At 37.9% G+C, this 21679-nt stretch overlaps 1 protein-coding gene across 2 annotated transcripts in view; it reads right to left on the bottom strand.

Annotated features, from left to right (window-relative positions):
* LOC134542026 (GILT-like protein 1) overlaps positions 1-13947 on the bottom strand; it is a 29830-nt gene extending 15883 nt beyond the window's left edge. For both annotated transcript variants that reach the window (XM_063385874.1, XM_063385881.1), the window contains exons 1-2: positions 13829-13947; positions 9221-9361 (exon numbers count right to left, since the gene is read on the bottom strand). In XM_063385874.1, coding sequence (XP_063241944.1) covers positions 9221-9361; positions 13829-13885 — 198 coding nt within the window. In that variant the 5' untranslated portion in view covers positions 13886-13947. The remainder of the gene's footprint in view (positions 1-9220; positions 9362-13828) is intronic.
* Between the last annotated feature and the right edge of the window lie 7732 nt (positions 13948-21679).

The raw sequence follows: 21679 nt of genomic DNA, 5'->3' as shown, positions 1-21679 counted from the left end.
TTTAAATTATTTATTTTATTGCTTTACATTATACAAATGCAAGTAAAACAAGTCAATATTGTATGTAGCCAGCATTCCTCAGTTCCTTGAGTATGAAGGATATTTCTTTGATGCACGAATAGTTTCCTGCACAAAGCGAACCATGTAGAAGTCTTAGCCGGTCAACCAATATGTTTGGATCTTTCCATGATGTGTAATCATTCTCTTCTACCACCATCTTCCTTGCACCTTTATAATAAATATTATGATCTCTGGTGTCTTCCGTTTTACCACCAACCTCAGGGTTACTTTCATGTTGGAGACGGTGATCATCACAAGCTTGATCAGATTTATTTAATATATCACGTCGTTTCCATCGTTTCGGTCTCAGGACACCGCCACATTCTTCGATCTTGGCAGCTTTAGGTGCTTCATCATAGTCTATGTCTTTGTCAACAGCCTCAGAGTCACTGTAACAATCACCGTAGAAGGAATCGTTTTCACCCAATTTACCGTAATAATTCGATGTTGATGATGTTGAAGTGTCTTCATCGTCTTCATGCTTCCTTTTTAGGAGTCCATCATTTTTACAAAGTAGGAAAGATCTACTTGAATTCGGCTGGAATATATTCTCACTTTTCACGTTAAGGATTCTTCCACTGTCTTCATTCTTCCGTAAATCATCAACCTTCTTCAATTTAAGTTCTTTGTCGAGATCGGAAGAGCCAAGAAAATTATTGTCGTAATGCAGATCACTCTTTCTTAGGCTAGTAGATTCATCGTTGTCCTCTAGCTTGTACGCAGGCTTGGCGCTACAAGTTCTGCCATGTCTTTTTAGGCTCTCTCTCCGCGTAAACGACTTGCTACATCGAACACAACTTATCATATTGCGCAGTGGATTTTTAACACAGTCATTCTTCTCGTGTTGTCTTTTATTCTTTCTCAAGATAAACTCTTTACTGCAAAACTTACACCTATGTTCTTTCGATACAGCGTCAGATCCCAAATCGGAATTCATATTAGTTACTGAGACTAATGCCAGATACCAATTGAGTGTTTTAAATTAGATTCAATACTTAAATAGAAATTTTTTCATATTTCATCAGCGAGAATTAATATATCTCATGCAAAAGTACTTTATGCATATAGTTATGCTTTTCAACAACAGATGTCGCCACATGTTGCTTGCAGGTAAATAATATTTAGTTATTTTATGCGGGATGCGGGATGCTCACTATCGATCGCAAAAGAAGGATTGCTTCGTTAGACTCCAAGGAAAAGGAAGTTCGTCTTGCATGTTGGTGCTCCACAGATGTCTCATGGCGTAATATTAATTTGACTGAGTAATGATATTTGTTGATTCCACCTGATTATTCTTGACAATATTTTGATGGTTTTTCCCGTGTTCTTGCAATCATTCCTGTGGTTTCTTCAAGTGTTTCTGACTATTCTGAGAAACCGCTCTCTGCATGGATTTTTTTTGTTCTAATGAGATATGTCATTTTATTTGGAGTTACATTTAATTCGATAATTTCTGCTACTAAATCAAAACTTGCAATATTTTTATCAAGCTTGTGATGATCACCGTCTCCAACATGAAAGTAACCCTGAGGTTGGTGGTAAAACGGAAGACACCAGAGATCATAATATTTATTATAAAGGTGCAAGGAAGATGGTGGTAGAAGAGAATGATTACACATCATGGAAAGATCCAAACATATTGGTTGACCGGCTAAGACTTCTACATGGTTCGCTTTGTGCAGGAAACTATTCGTGCATCAAAGAAATATCCTTCATACTCAAGGAACTGAGGAATGCTGGCTACATACAATATTGACTTGTTTTACTTGCATTTGTATAATGTAAAGCAATAAAATAAATAATTTAAATTATAAGAATGTAATGTTTTTATTTCTTGTATTATGATTTCTTACTAAGACTTAGATCTCGTAACTTGTGCTTACTTTTTGCCTTTTTTAGTTAATGGAGCTTCCAAATGTGCTTCCTTATTCGATGATGCATCCAAAATGTGCTGCCTTTTCGTTGGCGGTGCTTCCAAATGTGCTGCCTTTTCGTTGTCGGTGCTTCCAAATGTGCTGCCTTTTCGCTGTCGGTGCTTCCAAATGTGCTGCCTTTTCGTTGTCGGTGCTTCCAAATGTGCTGCCTTTTCGTTGTCGGTGCTTCCAAATGTGTTGCCTTTACGTTGTCGGTGCTTCCAAATGTGCTGCCTTTTCGTTGTCGGTGCTTCCAAATGTGCTGCCTTTTCGTAGTCGGTGCTTCCAAATGTGCTGCCTTTTCGTTGTCGGTGCTTCCAAATGTGCTGCCTTTTCGTTGTCGGTGCTTCCAAATGTGCTGCCTTTTCGTTGTCGGTGCTTCCAAATGTGCTGCCTTTACGTTGTGGGTGCTTCCAAATGTGCTGCCTTTACGTTGACAATGCTTCCAAATGTGCTGCCTTTTCGATGACGGTGCTTCCAAATGTGCTGCCTTTTCGTAGTCGGTGCTTCCAAATGTGCTGCCTTTACGTTGTCGGTGCTTCCAAATGTGCTGCCTTTACGTTGTCGGTGCTTCCAAATGTGCTGCCATTTCGTTGTCGGTGCTTCCAAATGTGCTGCCTTTTCGTTGTCGGTGCTTCCAAATGTGCTGCCTTTTCGTTGTCGGTGCTTCTAAATGTGCTGCCTTTTCGTTGATGGTCCTTCTATTTTTAATGTTGTTTTGACTCTAGTATTATTGTAAATGGTTCTTGATTTGACTAGCGTATTGTTCCATACGGTGCATGTATATATAAGTGAGCTCTAGACAACAGGATGCTTAGTTTTTTACTGACGTCGTCGGTGTAAGGATCACCTAGTTTGTTTCTTCTGGTGCATTAATCACGTAATTACCTGTTCTTGCGAACTCGATGGCATCTTTACCGACTTTAACGACGAACTCGATGGAGGTTGTACCATCGACTGCGGGAACCATGACGTCAGCGTCGACGATGGTGGAGCAGATCCCGTTGGCAACGTCGATGTCAACACTGGAGGAGACTTCAACAGACGTGGTACCGCCAGCAGAAGAGACTTTAATGCTGCTAGTGCTGTCTGCACAGGGAAACTCGGCGAACGCTGGTTCGCCATCAATGGAGACTTCAATGGATGCTGATTTGACAACTAGCGAACATCGGTGCTGTTACTGCGACAAGATTTTCTCAAACAACAGCAATGCTCGGCGACACGAGAGGAGCGAATGTGCCAAGAACCTATATCGTAAAATGCTTGTTTGTGAGAAATGTCATAAGCAGTTTGCCAGAAAAGATAATATGAAAACGCACATGAAGGCATGCAAAGATCCTGCTGTTCGGCAGAAAGTAAAGGTTTCGGCGCAAGAACGATGCATTGATGTTCATAAGAGTATGCCTGGAGATGGTGCAACTGCGGCAACGTCAGTATCTGGATCGGGTCTGAAAGGATCGTCTTCATCACCACGGTACCCTTGCAGCTACTGTGATACGTCGTTCGCATTTTCCCATGATGCACGAAGACATGAGCGGAGCAAATGCACGAAGAATCCTTCTCGCATGAAGTTTCGATGTGATGAGTGCCTTAAATGGTTTACTCGAATTGACAGTTTGCGACATCATGCGAAAAAATGTAAAGGTGGAGTCTGTGCTCCTACTGCTGAACTACCTGCAGAAATTTCGACTCCTCGCTTTAGATTGGAGACATGAAAGCGTACAACCAAAAAAACCGATGTGCAGCAACCGATTGGTATGACGTCTGAACATGGAACTAAACCTAAGACTGTGTTCGGAGCATTACAAGTGAACGATAATGGCTTCTACTTGGCGCAGTCTGCATTTCGTGGAACGTTGAAAGACTACTATTATCTAAATACGTTCGGTGAGTCAAAGGACATTTGTAATTTTCTTGACGATATCAGACAGAAGATAATCAATCAGCTTACTGATGATGTAGCAACAAACGGACCTTTGAAATATAACTTGTGGTTGGACTGTATATATGGAAAGCCATATCCGTTCGATGACAAAGTGAAGAAGTGTGCATTCAAGACATCGGCTGCAGTAATTTACAGTTCTAACGATGTGAAGGAAACTGTTAAAAACGGTATCCAGAAACTCTGTCAAGAAGAGGTGGACTATGTCTGTAAAGGTTCTGGCTGGACTCTGTCTAGTACAAACCGATTGGAGCTAAGAATTAGTCATTTCACACCGCTGCGGAACTAAATGATTATAAGATTGCTGGCTTTCGCAAATGATCATGTAGTAGAATAGAAATTATGTAATAAATATTATGTTTGTAAAAGAACTTGTGGTGTTTAATTCCTCGAACCTGTTACTATTATGTTAAATTGATGTTATATTTAATTTTTTTGCATCGTCCTAGATCGTACCAAGGACCTTAGTCGACCTAATCGATCAGTATATAGATTACAAATTTATTTAATGAATTTTGGAATTTTTCCCGAATTTCTAGCTAAATAATTATGGATTTTTAAGATGGCGGCCAAATGACAAGATGTCGGGTGTCACAGCAATAATAAATGATTACTGCACTCTAGTGGATAAGAATTAAACTAACATGGCGTCAGCGCACTCTCGCCGACGATACACTGATGATGGCTTCCAGCAGACGAGGACAAGATGGCGGACCTGACGTCATACTACCTGACGATATATATATGCTTTGAAAAAAAAGTGGAGGGAGTCAGTATGCCTGCGTCCACCGCGGGGGAAGGATCGGTCGTCATTTTTTAATTTTTTTGCCTCTGTCGGGTTCGAACCGAGGACTCCGAGCTCCGTGTCGTTAATGTTTGTTTTTTATAAATATTTTATTAAATTTATATTATTTAAATTTTTTTCATAATTTTTTAATTTTTTTCATTAAAATCGGATAATAAATTTAAATATGGCGGCCGTAACGGTAATTGCGACGGTGACGTCATAATTCAAAATGTCGGATAACACAATGCCGGAATTTTCTAGAAAACGAAATGACGTCATCGAAGATGGCGGATCCAAGATGGCCGTCGGGGTCAAGGTCAAAGGTCAAGGTCAAGGTCAAATTTCAAGGTAAAGGTCAAATTTCAAGGTCAAGGTCAAATTTCAAGGTCAAGGTCAAAGTTCAAGGCCAAGGTCAAATTTAAAGGTCAGGGTAAAATTTAGAGGTCAAGGTCAAATTTCAAGGTCAAGGTCAAATATCAAGGTCAAGGTCAAAGGTCAAGGTCAATGGTGTGGTGACCAGATAATTATACTAACATGGTATCGGCACACTATAGCCGACGAAAACAAGATGGTGGTCTCCAGCATATGAAGACAAGATGGCGGACATGACGTTATATCAGCTGACGATGTATGAACCTTGGTATTGGTGACGGTAGATCGGTCTGTAGGTGGCTTCTGTGGAGGAAGGATCTGATGTTTTTTTTATTTTTTACCCTCACCGGTTTCGAACCAAGAACGGGAATCGATATAATCAATCATTATATTTATTGTCAATTTATTTAATGAATTTTGAACTTTTTCCCGCATCTCTAGCATAAAAATTATGGATTTTCAAGATGGCGGCCAAATGACAAGATGGTAGGTCTGTCTCGAACAGGTGGTGCTATTATTACTTTAAATTAAAAAAAATTACAAGTCCAAATATGCATGTTATTTTTATATATACCTTATTTAATCTTCGGTCTGGTCAATGTCTCGATGGCCGAGCGGTTAAAGGCGTATGTTTTCCAACCTAGAGATCAGAGCTGCGATGGTTCGAATCACAGCGTTTCCAATATATTTTTCATAAAAAATTAAATTTAAAATGTCGATAAGGTTCATAATAGCTATGGTAGGTAATGGAACATCGACCTTATGTGATGAGACAGAGTGACGCTGGCGCTATCTAGGAACAAACAACAGAAACAAAGTCGACGGTATCCAAGATGGCGGCCCTCAGTGGAACACAAAAAAGTCAAGAGCGACGCTGGTGCTATCTAGGAACAAACAACAGAAACAAAGTCGACGGTATCCAAGATGGCGGCCCCCAGTGGAACAGAAAAAAATCAAGAGCGACGTTGGCGCTATCTAGGAACAAACAACAGAAACAGAGTCGTCGGTATCCAAGATGGCGGCCTCCAGTGGAACAGAAAAAAAATTCGTTAAAATCGGATGATAAATAAAAAAGTTAAAGATGGCGACCGTAACGAAAATTGCAACGGTGACGTCATCATTCAAAATGGCGGAAAACACATCACCGGAATTTTCTAGAACACAATGACGTCATTCAAAATGGCGGATCCAAGATGGCGGATCCAAAATGGCCGCCGTGATCTACTTGTCCCGTTACGTTATGTCCCGTTACGCTGTGTACCGTTACGCTGTGTCCCGTTACGCCTGCTGCACGCACGAAAAAGTGTCACGTTATGCACATTGTCACGTTACACTCGTTCAAGATGGCCGCCGTGACGTCAGAATCCAAGATGGCGGATACCGGCACCGGCACCACATCCTGCATCCTGTCCCCGGACCGGCTATCCTATACTACTACTGAGCCTTAAATAACCAGGGCAAAAAAATTACCCCTTAATGATTACATAAAAACTAGTCTTTTCGTTAGCACAATACATTAAATTAAAAATACACACATTTAAGAAGCAAGAATTTTGTTTTGGCGTGAGATTAAATGCTTGTGTGTATGGCCTTCAATGATTGCTGCTCCCATCTCAAACTATTCTATAAAAACATATAATACTCTGTAGGATTTATTTTAAAGTAAAAAATGAATCTATAGAAATATATCATTGGTCCTACTTTAATAAAAGTTACTACCGTAATATTAACAACAAATCTTTAGTTTCAGTTCCGGATAAGCTCAGAGCATGATATGAATTGCGATATAAATTCTTAATTTTAATGCATAATTCCAAAGACCATTCGATCTTTTCTAAGAAAAAGATTACAAGGTATGTATGCTACAGAATAATTCACTTTATACTATTATTAAAACACTTCATAATATTTTTCTATAGTACATAATCTCACTAAAAAAAAACTAATATGGGAAGCTTCATCTCACAAAGCCTTTTCAACACGCCAGAATACTTGCCTTCGCGTAAATTCGGGATTTTCTTTATAATTGAAAAATTGCACGGCTTAAAAGCACCACGATAAAGGGTATCAAGTGACATAAAGATACTTAACCAATTAAAAATAAGAAAATAAACATTCGATAATGGCAGGAAGTATTTTTGTTATGTCACTTGATACCTATCGCTAAAAGATATGTTCTGACTAAGGTCCCCGTCATTATTAATGCAAGCTGTTTGCAAGCACGGTAGGATCTCATTCATGACGGTGCATGCGAAGTTCAAAAAATCCCTAAGTTATTTACACTAAGGTAATTATTGGGGCGTGTTGAAACTTTGTGAATTGCAGGTTTCTCTCTCTCTCTCCCCCCCCCCCCCCCCTTTTTTCCCTCAAATATATTCCAACACATTCTTACACAATAATCTATAGAGGTATTAAGTAACAAATTGAAATCAAAAACAAATAGTTGTCACCCCAATCCCAATAATTTTTAAGTCTTAAAAATACATACATATGTCAACAATTATGTAGTTAATTATTGTAAAACATTTATTATACATCATGCAGAAGTTCGCAAGTCACAGTTATGTGTTTTCGTATTCCACAACCGTCTCAGCTGGCGTCACGGGCCACGGAGAAGTAGCTATCGATGTGGCCCTTACAGGAAGAGGTCCAAAGGTGCTAGTTCCGGTGATGGAAGTGGCACTGCTGAGATGCTGGCTCACGGCTAGCGACACGTCTTCTAACAGCTATGGAAGTTATGTGTTGAAGAAAATGGAGGTAGGCATTACACTGTATTTTTTTTTGTAAACGGGACTGTAATTATCGTGTAAAATTACAGATATTTTTTTACTTGTACATTTTAATGAAAGCAACTGTTTCGCTACAAATAAAAATGTTCGCATTACTACTGTTATCGGATTCTTACCAGGGCATTTATGCTTTGTGTTATCCCAGTTCCTTCATTAGTTCAAGTTATTTGTAAACCCTTCCTTGAATAACATATAATTATTAACTGGGCACATTAATAAGCATGACAAAAAATAAATGTAAATTAATGACAATTCGATTACCTTTCGCATGGTTACAAATATTTATGATTGTATTAAACGTCAATCAATCTTTAATAAGTTTTGTAAGTGCGACTATATATATATATAGAGTATATTTTACCCCCGAAATCGTATTTCATATATGCAAAAATAACCATGGCATTGTCTTGTAAACATTTACAGTAGTTTTCTTGTATTACAAATTATTTCTTGGCCACTGGTTCCCTAAGGAATATGTTGTAAAAGTACAGAAAAAATGTTTTCTATGTACAGTGCACTTCGTTAACCGCGAAATTACATTTATCGCGCGACTGTTGGCACCTGTAACTTTAGGGGTTGCGTTTCCGGACATGTGATCCTTAACAAAACAATGCTTGTTTTAGCATTCCCCTCCAACCATTAAATTCATGTTCAAAATTTTATGAACCGCCTGTTTGAAGTTTTAGAATTTTCATAGCCCAATAAACATTTTTAAAACTGGTTAATTCTACAGTAAAAGCACTCTTCGTTTGTCCCCGTTTGTGTTTATGTTTGTTTAGAACGAAACATACAACTCGGAAGTCGAAATCCGATGTAGTTCCTATGAAGATTAAGTTATTTTAAATGACGAAGCACTATTCCTTTAATTGAGTTAAATTCTTCTTTAAAAAGTCTGTAAATTTAATGTAATATATAACAGTGTACTAATTACATAGTTGCTCTTGACATCAATTTAGATATATGTTTTTACATTGATTAATAAAAGAAAAATCAAACTGATAATAAAATTTCAGCTACCCGTGTGTAGCTAGCTTGTCTGAAAAGCAAGGTTCCAAAGTTTCTTCAAAACTGGTGCACGCGTGAAGAGATTGGTAATTGGTTTTGGCAGCAAGTCATTTATTTTACTGCGCTTAGGCCGGTGTCACACCATGCGGTTGAACCGGAGCGGTTGCCAGTTTATACAAGGTGATCTTCCAGGTCAGTTGTTTACATGTTCGATTCTGACAAATATATTTACCGCATTCTTGAGAGACCTGCATTGTGCACTCTAAGAAAATGTTTTAGCCGCAGCGGCAGAAACGCATCGTGTGATACGGCCTGAAAGAAATGATGCATGACGTCACGGCGTTGAACTCACAGAAGCTTTCCCATATGGAATGAAGTCCACGCTGAGGTATTTCTCGGTCAGATTGGTCCAGGTGGGGTACAGCTGTTCGTCAATGAATCTTATGCTGTCCGGACATAGGCTCTCGTAGAAAACGGACACTTTCACAGCAGTCTGGAAAATGAAAGTCATTTTTGATGCGTGACATCTTAGCTCTCAATATATGGCATTTGGTACGAGTGATTTCGGAATGGAACGGAAGTCGATTAGAACGGAAATGTGTAACCATGGTACTGTCACATGTTCACAAAAGGAAACTTCTTTATTAACTGCTTAATGAATTTTTTCAACATGTACAGCATTTTAGTAAAATCCCTTGTCGAAAATTAGATGCAAAGTCAGGGTTTAGTATAAAGTTTCCTTTTTTCGTTTTTATCGGAGCCGTTTTATTATTTAGTTTAACCTTTTGCTCTGCAAATCGAATCATTCGATAATCGGTGTAGCTGCTTCGCCAACGAATTCTACCGGCGGGTGCGGAAACTAGGTGTGATTCGCGTCATGAAATGTAATTGAAAATACAATTTGCGCATATATTTATCACGATTGGCATTATTTTAAAGAATTCTACGTTAAATTTCATTCCAAATTTTATTTTGTAGGTGTATTTGAAACATGACAACACATGAATTTGCTCGTTACCGAGAATACTGAAAAACTCTCTTACGCGATTATTTTTTATCATCCAGTATCTGAAAACCTCACACGAATGTACTCACACCTAAGTTGATGGATAGGATTGATACAAAATTTGTTGTATTGAATGGCAAAACGAGTGTTGTACTTAAATTGATTGAGGGAGGGACATTCTTTAGGAAATAGGACTTAACGTGTTTCTGATTACGGAATGTAACAAAGGTCCTCAACTCCAGCATCATACATTTCAACAAAAAAACATACGATTTTATTGCAAATTGTCCACTTGAGCGGGTTCTGACAAAGAAACTTTATTCCTTCTGTTAATGTCTACATTAATATTAAAATGGAACACAACAAGAAATTCATAGCTCACAAGTTGAGAGAGAGCATTTATCCCATTTTGACACTGACAGAATATTTATTCCCTATTTTAGGAATTAAATAATATTTTGGATATACAGGTTCTTCACTAGACCTAAAGATAAATATTCACATTAAAATCAATTATAAGTGCATTTTGACCTAATTTCTACGAGAATTTCCTCACGAATGAATTACGCTTAGCATGTGTTAATTCGCTCCAATTTTTTAAAGATTAAAAACACAACTGCCAGTACATTGACATTTTTTTAAAAGTAGTAATGGGTTATGACTACATATAAACTTATATGTACAGAAGCCACACACATTCGGGTATCATCCGGTACTCGCAATCTCTCTCGCACGCCGCGCCGTCTAAGGTGGAATGTATTGTGGCCAACTGCACAGTGGAGGATTGTCCCTGCGCGCGATGGAACACGCGTGTTAGATTTTGACAAGAGCGGCATAAAACGTTTTTTTTTTATAAAAGGCTTATCGTCCTGCATGTATAGCAAATAGTTGACCAGCGTTCGAGGTATCACGGGTTGTGTACATCACGACTGGCTTCGCTGACGTGAATAATGCCACGTGATTCATACTGCCAGTACAAGGAAGGTACGTTGCTTGTAGTTTTCTTGCGAACACCTTTGAGGTCTTTGTCGTATTATCGCACACAACAGGAAACAGCGATTATCTGATGAACACTTTCAGGCAATACAGGCGTACATATCTAGCTGGCATCCGTCAAGGTTATACGAGAACGAGGAAAAGGCCAGGAGCGAGTTGAGTCCGCAGGGTGACACAGGATGACACGGGGTGACACAGGATGACGCAGAGTGCCTCATGGAAGCAGTTACTCCACGCATGGAGAGCGAAAGTTGAGGCGATAGGTATATCGGCACTGCGTGTCTGTGACGTTGTACGTGATCACTGAAATGTACATTAAATCTTTACTAAGTTGAAAATCCGATTTTGATGATCTTCGATAATAAATAATTGGAATTATGTTTTTAACATTTTCTTAATTTGTAGGAGATTAATAACAATACAGCTAGTTTTTCGTCAACTGCAGTATGCCTTCACGCATTGCACCCTACAGCATCTATTGACTTCCTGATGAAAATAATACAATTTAGAAAACTGTTCGTCGGTTAGACGGTAATATTTGTCATATTTTTCATTAAAAACTCATCCTAAGAATGAAATCTATGCGGGTCTTACTTTTCTTGAATTTTTTTTTGGAAGATTTTCATGACATAATTTTGCAATTATGTCGTATCCGAGAGCATCGGAATCGGATTCTGATATTAACAAAGATTCAATTTACATGTCAGTGATCGCGTACAACGTGACACGTGTCGCCTCAACTTCCGCTCTCCCCGCTCTGCGCAGGTCTCGACCTGCACCCGCCTGGCTGCAAGTACGCTCGCTACACGGCCACCAGTAACCAGTTGCAGCTCGCAAGACCTCCGCGTGCTGGCTCGGGTTGTATCCGCGTGCCTGGGCCGCTTCACGACGGGCACTGCTTCAGAAACGAAACAAAAATAAAACTATAAAAATAGTTTTACCAATAATTTATTTTTAATCGTCTGCAGTCTGCTAAGAAAAACTTTCCTTGGCCCTATACGAGTAAGTATGTTTTTTTCGTTAAGTAAACCATTTCTGGACAGTGGAAATGTTTCAAAAGTGTATTTTCTGAAGAGTCAAAATGGCTGAAACAGTAGTTTATCTAGATCGTTTTACTGGCACGAAAAATCATATTTTACCAACCAATCTTAAAATTAAAATCTGTGACATGTTGGTCATTTACCATATTAATGTAGATATAGGAAATTATCTTAGGCATATAATTAAAAGTATCCAGAACGCATGTACTCAATATGCATACAACTTGAATACAAGACAGCATATCACAAAATATTTGCAATGTTCTAAATGGGTATGTATGTGAAATAAGCGACTGCTAGGTAGGTAGCAAAATTAGAATTCATAAGAAGCCTAAATACCTATTCAATAAGCTCTTGCAACTGTCACCTTATCTCGGACATATTACTATGCTAATAGTTAAACAATTTAAGAGTTCCACCGCATAGAGTACAGTTTACAAAAAAAATACGTACTCTGTTATTAAACTGTAGAAAGTCTTACAAATATTTAAGTCCAAACAAAAATTGATTTGAGAGTTATACTTGAGAATTGCTTTATAAATTAAATCTGGGTCATTCATAGTTATTTACATATCCATAATTTTTGAAAACTTATTTTTAAATTATTATTTATAAGATTAGTTATTACGATTAAAAATGTAAAATTTAAGTGTATGAAATACACATGTACCTATGTCGAAAACCGGCTCTTGGCCGATATGTACTTGTGTAAATAAACAAATAAAATACCTGTACCAGTGTATTTACCAATGTAAAGTAACCAGAAAATCCGTATTATCTAGTAATATGTAAAGTTGAGTAGGCTTATGTGCCAAAAAAATCGACCTTACCATTTCACTCAATCACACAGCATACAAACGTCTACACAGTGGTGGCGCAATTGTGTATTACTCTGGTTTCCATAAATAACTAGAGCCCAAAGCATTGTGTTCGTTGCATGTGTCCTTACACAATGTCCAGTTCAGGATGTCGTAGAGATGCGTCAACCTTGATTAAAATATTAATAAAAAAAATGTTATTTTGACGAGGTGGGCCCCTTGACATATGGATCCTATAGCGCATTAATCCAAACTTGATTTAATACTTAGAATATAATATTTATAAGTCTCCTCTGTCCTCAAAAGTGTTGGTGCAACTGCTAATTCCTCACGTCACAAAATTTTAGGTTTATTTATGAAAGGTTGCACAAATATTACATGATTCTGGAATGTACTGCTGTATGAGATTAAGTCTATGTCATTCATTTTTCTCCACTTTGACAGTTATCGATAGTATTTACCTAGGGCAACAATTAAAAAAATTACACATGCAAATCAACATGTGATGTTTGTTTACGAACAATGACAACCACATGAAGTTGTTTACGAATTTTGTTGACAGAACAACAGTGGCGGAAGTAAGAAGTAGTACTTTTGGGAACTGTTAAAATTTCATGACAGATTATGCTACACTGTTGCTGTACGTTGTTAAGCGCAAGTCTCTGAACTGGCGCGCAGTCTTCTCGTCGTGCACAGGTCAACTATGAGATTTTAGCAGACGTCATAACATTTTATGGTGGAGAAATGAAAATACAGATGTAATGCACGACCCTTAAGTGCTTTCAAGAATCTGTACCTGGTGTTTTAAGCCTAAAAAATATTCTGAAAATACGCGTTTTAGCCATTTTCACTCTTCTAAAAATTCAGTTCAAAAACGAAATACATAATCAGGAGTACTGATCCGCCCTCAGCGTATTCTTATTATTATTTTTTTTTTAACAGACGTCACTCGATTGTATTGAGCTGTTTTCAAATCGTGTGGTTTTTCCTGAAGCTCGGCATACTGTGAATGCCCAGATGAGCGGGGCCTTCAAGAACTGAACCGAAGCACAAAAAACGTAACGGCAGTGCTCAGATCAGCTAGGATGCAGCGTTGTTACCTGCGAAGCTACGACCACGTAGCCGAGACTCAGCGCCGCCGACAGCCACAGCATCATCGCGACCACTGACGCGCGCGGCGGCCTCGACTTCCAACGGCCCGCGGCCAGCCACGTGGCCGAAGTGGGGGAATTGGGCGGGGAGATAGGGAGGGCAGCTCAGGACTGCAACCTTGGCGCGCCAATTGATCTGCGTGTAAGCTACAACCGCCGTAGTACCGAGGGGAAAAATAGTATTTGAATAATCGATTACTCAATCGATTGTCGATGAAGAATTCGTGACATATTCGAAATACGAGAACTCGATTTTCTTTTACAACTGTGATGGCCATTTACACGAAGAATATTGAATTTGTATTGTTTTTATCATGCAAAATAATTTTCAAGAAGTCAGTTTCTTCTCGTTTTATGGGTAATCCAAAAATTAAATTTACCTAAAAAAAAATGTTAAAAAAGGTAGGGGTGAGGGGACCATAAACATAATAAAATCTCACTCTTATTTAATTTTAGTTTCATCATACAACTGACACAGTTTTTTGAAAGTAATAGTTTGTAAAAACGTTAATTTGGAGCTAATACTTAAAGCATTTCATATTTTAATAATTTCTAAACTTTTCTAGTGAATAGTGTTTTAGCATGTTAAGAATTCGGTAGTGGCGTTGATTTACTTCTTCATTATTTCAACAAATGTTCGTGTCTGTTGCAGCACCATTTGTAAACAAAAGCACATGTCATTATTTACGTCGTCTAATTCTGACCAATCGTACCTAAATGATATCCCTAAGCGCACTAGACAAGACTCGATCTACATCCATCCGGTCATACTAGTACGATTGTACAGTATGTTCGCACTAATTCAAAAGCTTTTAAAAATGAGTATTTGAATTAAAATAATTACCCCATCTGCATTCAGTTTGGTTTAAGTTGGCAAAATGTTAGAAAGCATTCTTCTACATCTTCACGCCTTATTAGAAATGCTGTTGCTGAATATTTTTCATCGCCTAAACCGCCTCCTTTTTTATTGATTCATTTTCAATAAAGCCGAAAATTCCCAAAACGGTGACAATGGGTGCGGTTACACGGGACCTTGAACTACTTCAGGTAAACATGTTCAACTTTAGCGTGCGGTTACACACAGTCTGAACATGTTTCGTTAGAAGCCATATCTCATTCAACATAAACATGCTGGCAAAGTATTTCAGAATTACATATCTTATACATAAGCCTCTGATTGATGAGTGTTGAGAGCACAAACAGTCTTTGCGATAAACGCAAGATGGAGAATTTTCCTGGCACAAGTTCGTGTAATACTGGTAAATATTTTATTGTTTTAAAATTGATGCTGACAGTGATTCTCTAACAGAGGTATACTTTCTCAAATAAATAAGATCCACTACATATCCCTACGATGGCAGTAGAATATCGGTTTGGAGATGAACACACTTTATACCAACTGCCGTGTATAACCGTACACTTTCGCGTTTGTAAACATGTTCATTGTTCACCTGAACAATGTGAAACCGCGCCTTATGTTTAAGACTTGACTGATTCCATTATCTCACGTGGGTTGGTAGAAGAACGTCCGATCTGTCGACTTGGAGGTTGCTGACCTCCGTAGCGCAGTCGGACGCTCGCCGGCTCTCGGTGCGAGGGATTCAGGGTTCGAATCCCGAGTACAGCATTGGTGTGAATTTGCAAAGTCTAAATACGGTAAAAAGACTTGCCTCTGGTCAAAGTAATATCAATATTTAGTTGAACCATCGAAAACAAATCAATGAAAATTTCTAGCGAGCCAAACCATCTATAAAAGTGGTTAGGTCTTCTGGCTGGTGAGATAAAGCTCCTAAACTCCTTTCTGTGTCGGCCTACAAATTTTGAGACATGAGGAAAATATCCTTCATTGGTTCAGGACTGGGTGCTGCGCTGTCCCTGCGCTCCATTCTGCGGAAGGCAGCGGCGAACCATCTAAAAATTCACCTCGCCTTGTCCGTTCCAGCCCCACCTTGCCACCTTACCGTGGTGACGGCTTTGGGTTTTCAAACCAGCCCCATCATGATGGCGGAACAGCAGATGCTGGCTCCCGGACGCGTTCAGTGAAGAGAGAGCCATCTCTGGCCAGCACCTGCTGTGTCGACTAGGCACAGCTGTGCACACACGCGCGCTGCTCCGCCACCCGGGCCGAGTGGGGCAATATGTCCGCCGCAGCGACGACTCGCGCCGAGCTCCTGAGACGACACTAGGTGCACGACCATTTCACATAGTCCACATTCAGTTTTGACGTGAATATGCAGTTCAGCTCCGTTCCAAATTCCTGCTGGGCAGAGGGGAGGCCAAGGTCATTCCGAAATTTAGGCTCAGCTCCCACGACACAGAGTTAGTAGTTATTTAATTTTATTGCAAATGCCACGGACATGACTAGAAAATTTTCCACCCGGGGCAAAAACTCATCTTGGAACCCCCTCCCGCCATTTTTTTTCAAACCAACCAAACCAAAACCTTTCCCGACAACACCTCATATCGCCACCACATATTAATTCCATTATTACAAACATTTTAAATTCAACTTTAGATAGTAAATAAATATATTTATTTGCAATCATTTCATTTTTTATTCATCGCATTTGGATAGAACGCGAAAAATACCAGTTTTTAAATATTTGACGATAAATTTGTATCTGTATCTTTCAATACAAATAATTCCGTAGACCTGCCCTCCAACTTTTTTTTGTGTTTTTACATTACGATATTCAAGTACTCTCCCAGTTTAGCGCCCCCCGGAAAGCCCTTGACACAAGCCCTTCTCTAGTTACTTCCCTGGTCATTTCAATTGTTAACCCCTTGCTGCCCAGCAATATTAAAATACTTGAAAAAATTTTTTGATGGCATTTTATTTTTCTTTAGCAGCTAATTATTTCATATGAATTTTTGTAATATTTTTGGACTAGTGTTTGTATAGTTTTTAAGTTTGTATCACATGTGATACACTGGGCATTCACTTCATTTTTTTTAATACTTAAATGTTTGTATCAATTTTGGTGCGTTGGGAAAGGAAAGGAAACATATTGTCTTAACAAATGTTACTTGTAAACAAATAATTAATGTAAATCATTACAAGAGCTACACAACAGCCACAAAATTAAATATAAAAACACCTTACAGTATTTACAAATATTCCTTTGAAGTAAAGTTTTCAAATCTGGAATTGATATTTTCTATTGTTGTTATAATATTTCAGTAAAGGCAATCCACATGAATGGTACTTCATACTAAAACTACTCGATACACACTAAAAATAACAAATTTACATACAGCTACTTTATTCTTACTTCTTTAGTTAGAAGTGGGAATTGTACAAACCTGGTCTGTCTTTGTGAACAACATATTATTATCGTACATAAAACAATTCACAAGATTCATTACATTATATGTACTAAAAAGATACAATGTACAAAACAACTATATTCAAGAGCTGAAAACTAACTACAGCCTAATAAAGTTTACAAATTCCTAAGAATTATACAATATTGTTGGAGTCCTACAATGTTGACATTTGAAATGAATAGGTCAATAAGTTTATATTTACATAATATTACACACACTATGCCTACATTATTACATGTGGAATTCCAGTAAGCAGTTTCGTCCCTGTGAAAAACACAAATTTACATTACACTTAGTACATACAACAATTGACAAATTTTTACATGTCGGATGTTTACATCTTTACCTCTTTTCTGAGAAAGATGGCCAGTGCCCAATGCTATCCCGCCTTGTTTCAAAGTTTGGAATTGCAGCTGCTGGTCCCCTCTTGTTTTTGATGTGAAACATTTTGTCAACCTCATTGCCAGATGGTGATGGTCTTCCACGCTTCTTCATGCTTTACCTTCTTTACAGAGCGATTCAGCCACATCTGCCTTGAATTCTAGTAGGTCTGGTACTAACTTCTTGTCAATTCCATGTGCATTGCAGTCTTTTCAATACAACAGTCTTGATTTTGATCATTCTGTGTCTTCATTTTGTCTTCAAATAATGTCTTCGTTTCTCAACAGCTTTGTAGCTAAGCGATTTTTTCGATTTACATTATTCTTTTTCATCACCTCAGGTGTCCATAGGATATCTTTGAATGAAATGTTTAGACTAGGTTCTGTGCCATCACAGGATACAAGAGAAGAGTCACTTGAATCACTTGTTCCTGACGATGAGTCTTCTAAATACCTTAGTTTGTCAACTATTTTTCGAGTTTTCTCTTTTACCTGCCCATGCTTGCTCTCTTGTGGGTTAACTGGGGCTGCAGACTGTGATCCTTGTGCTGTTTCATCTGGGTTTTCTATTCTGGTAAGTTCTGAAGGAGTGTAAGCACTCTCGTGGATAACAGTAAGTAATATTTCTTTGACCTGATCCTAATTCTGTAGTACGGAATAAGGGAATCCAAAAGATTCACACCACCCATGAACTGGTTGTATGTTTTCACTATTCTGGTGCGAGGAACTGTTGTTTCACTTCGTATCTTTGCATCATAGCGTGTCACCATGTCCACAGGCTCAGCAGAGTCAAATGTTGAAACCAGTGTAACTGCTCTGTTATCAAACCACTTGACTGCTCTCAGGTCGATTCCTTCTATTGTTGTCTCCTTCTCCTCAAAACTTCCCCTGCCCTTTTTCTTCAACTCCTTGTCAAGAGTAAACATTAGTCCGCGAAATATATTTAGCTGGACTGTGCCTAGTGCTCCGATTCCTTTTTTTCCTAAGGCAACAAAAAGTGCAGGTGAAGCAAACCAGTTATCAAAAGTACACTAGGTATTTATGGTTACTTGGAATAATTTGAGTCAACTTTAGTACCACATTTGAGCTTGCACCCAAATCTGGAAGATTGGGCACAGGCGAAATTTTACCCGTGTAAATGTCAAAATCATGTAATATTCCATGTGAATCACACAGAGCAAATAGCTTATAGCCCCACTTATGCGGCTTTTGAGAGTGTACTGCTTCAATGAGATTTTACCTTTGAAAGGTATGATTTGCTCATCTACACACAGTTGTTGATCATCCAGAGGTAAGGCATTGAAAGATTGTTTCAAAGAATCAACCAGAGGACGAATTTTAAACAACATGTCACTATTGGGATCATCTCTTGGAGGAATATTAGAGTTATCATTGAAATGGAGTGAGTTTTTCAATTGTTCCCATCGATTTCGTGGCATTACACTCTGAATTTTTTCCACACTTGTTTTTGCAGACCAATACAAACGTGACCTTGGAAGACCACAAATTGACATGTAAATAAAAAGGCCTATAAACTGTTCAATTTCGTTTGGATTTGTATTCAGAGGCTTGTTTGCATCTCTTTGAATGCTGTAAAGATTTGATTGATAAGCAAGGAAAGCAAGAATATTATTATCAGAAAAATATCTGAAGTAATCTATACTTGATAGTAAAGGCTCTGGCTCTACTGGTGTGTGCTCCCAAATGGGTGGAGGATTCTCGCGGTTGTTTCCTTGAACATCATGCCATCGTGTTGCTGGAGAATGCCGACTTCCTAAATCAGGTTGTTGGCTTTGGTAGACTTCATCACTGGAATCATCATCTGAGGAAGATCAAAAACATAATTTATTATATAGAACAAAAAAAAAATGAAAAAGGAAGAACTTCATCTGCCAGTATATCTGGCTGATTCATGATCCTGTTTTGATTACTTGGCAACCAGTCTGGATCATCATCACTATTTTCTAGACCTTCATCTTTACTATCGTGTGGTATTTCACTCATCTGTAAAGAATATTTTATCAGAATAGCATTTTTCGATAATAACAAATAATAAACAATCTGTTTTGATTTTTGTGCTTTTTTAGATTTATTTTTGCTTGTACTGATGTATAATACAGAGGTTTCTAATAAAACTTATTTAGATTACATTATAAATAGAGAAAGACTGAATCTACAAGTTGGGATTTGAAAATTATAATTGTGTTCAATGATTTATTTAGGAAATGTATTTATAACCTAAAAATACTGAAAATTTTGATAGTGCCCAATGTATATCATATGATACATACTTAAATAACCACTGTAATAAATAAATTTCATATAATTATAGTGATTTTTGACTTTCAAGAGCAAAAACATGGTACAAATAATGATACACAACATTTTAAAGCAATAAAAGTAATCTTACCTTGTAACTGATTGTTCAAAGTTGCTAGACTTTCATCACAAGAAAAAAGATGGCTGCTCAAACTTAAACAACCATAGCTGTTATATGACAATCAAAATGTTGTACCACTATGTTGCAAATTATTTTGCAAGGATTCAAGAACATGCAGGGACCAGCATACTAAAATTTATTGGTATGCAATTTTTTTATTAAATATGATACACAAGGCAGTAAGGGGTAACGAGGTTTTCCTGTAAATTTATCACGATAACTCCCTTGCATTTTATGTTATATTTCTTCCTCAGTAGAAATTTACTGAATATTATCTAACAGAGGTAAAAATTCACGCAAATTTCTAGTAAGACTATGAGGCGAAAAATAAAATACATGAACGCTAACGTGATGAATTTACAGAAAAAAAATCCTTAACAAATGTAACAACAGAAAAATGGAATAACCATAATGGCGTGTGAGACCGACCTTTACTTCCATCTTCAAAAGGTTATTACTTTAAGACAAAAGGCCCTGTCAAATTGTCAAATTTTCGCTTCCAACCCCTTCCAATTTGTTGTATCAAATAAAGTTGAAGAGTTATGACGTCACCGAAAACGTCACTAGTGCAGCCATGTTTGTTTGACAAGTTCGATGAAAGTAGTATAGGTATATTGATTCCCTCTGGCACTAGCTTCTGGCTGAGGTGCTGGCTTCTGACGGAGGTGCGGGTCAATGACCGATCGCTCTGTCACGGCAGCCATTTTAGTGTCAAATTTTCTCAAAATATCTCAAAAATTAATTAAAATTCCTAAAACTTTTCACGTTTCGAGGGACATATTCCCGTTTTGAAGGAAAATTTTCCATTTATTCCTAAAAAATTTCATTGACTTGCAAATTCCTAAAAGAGGCTTAGTACTCCAAAATCAAGCCACCCTAAGCCACTGATATCAGGATCTTAACCTCGGGCGCCACCGTTGCAATTCTCGTTACGGTTACCATTTTGAAAATCCGTAAATATTATCTTATGTTAACGGAAAAATATTTAAAATTTATTAAACGTTATTTAGTTAAATTTTAATAAAAACAACCTCCACCATCTTGGATTATAAAATCACGGCCACCATTTTGGATTCTAGAATGTTACCCTTTTCGTTATGAACGCCTTCTTGGATTCTAGAATGCTGCACTTATCGTCAAGGTCGCCATCTTTTATATGTCATCGTTGCATTTTCGTTACGGACGCCATCTTAAAAATTCGTAAATATTATCCAATTTTAACGGGAAAAATTTTAAATTAATAAAAAAAAATATGAAATAAAAATTTAATTAAAAAAAGAATGTAACCCTCAGTTTGAACCCGGTGAGGGTAAAATAAAAATGACGACGAATCCTTCCTTCACGGAAGCAACCTGTAGACTGACCTCCCACCACTAATTCCAAAGCAAATATTATGTCAGCTGTATGATGTCATGGCGGCCATCTTGTTTTATCTGCTGAAAGCCGAAATCTTGGATCCGACATACTGTTCTCATCTGTTAGACGAAAGTGGAGCCACAATAATCTAATTGTTTTACCCTTAGTATTCAATATTATCAGTTCGCCCGCCATCTTGAAAGTCTGTCATTTTTAAGCTAAAAATTCGGAAAAATATCCCAAAATTCATTTAAAAATTCACAATATATTTACTGGCTGAATTGATAGCCTTTGTTC

This window comes from Bacillus rossius, chromosome 1 (assembly GCF_032445375.1).
Source record: "Bacillus rossius redtenbacheri isolate Brsri chromosome 1, Brsri_v3, whole genome shotgun sequence".
NCBI classification, from domain to species: domain Eukaryota; kingdom Metazoa; phylum Arthropoda; class Insecta; order Phasmatodea; family Bacillidae; genus Bacillus; species Bacillus rossius.
Note: the sequence above shows the minus strand (reverse complement) of the source record. Positions and strands in the feature narration are given on the sequence as shown.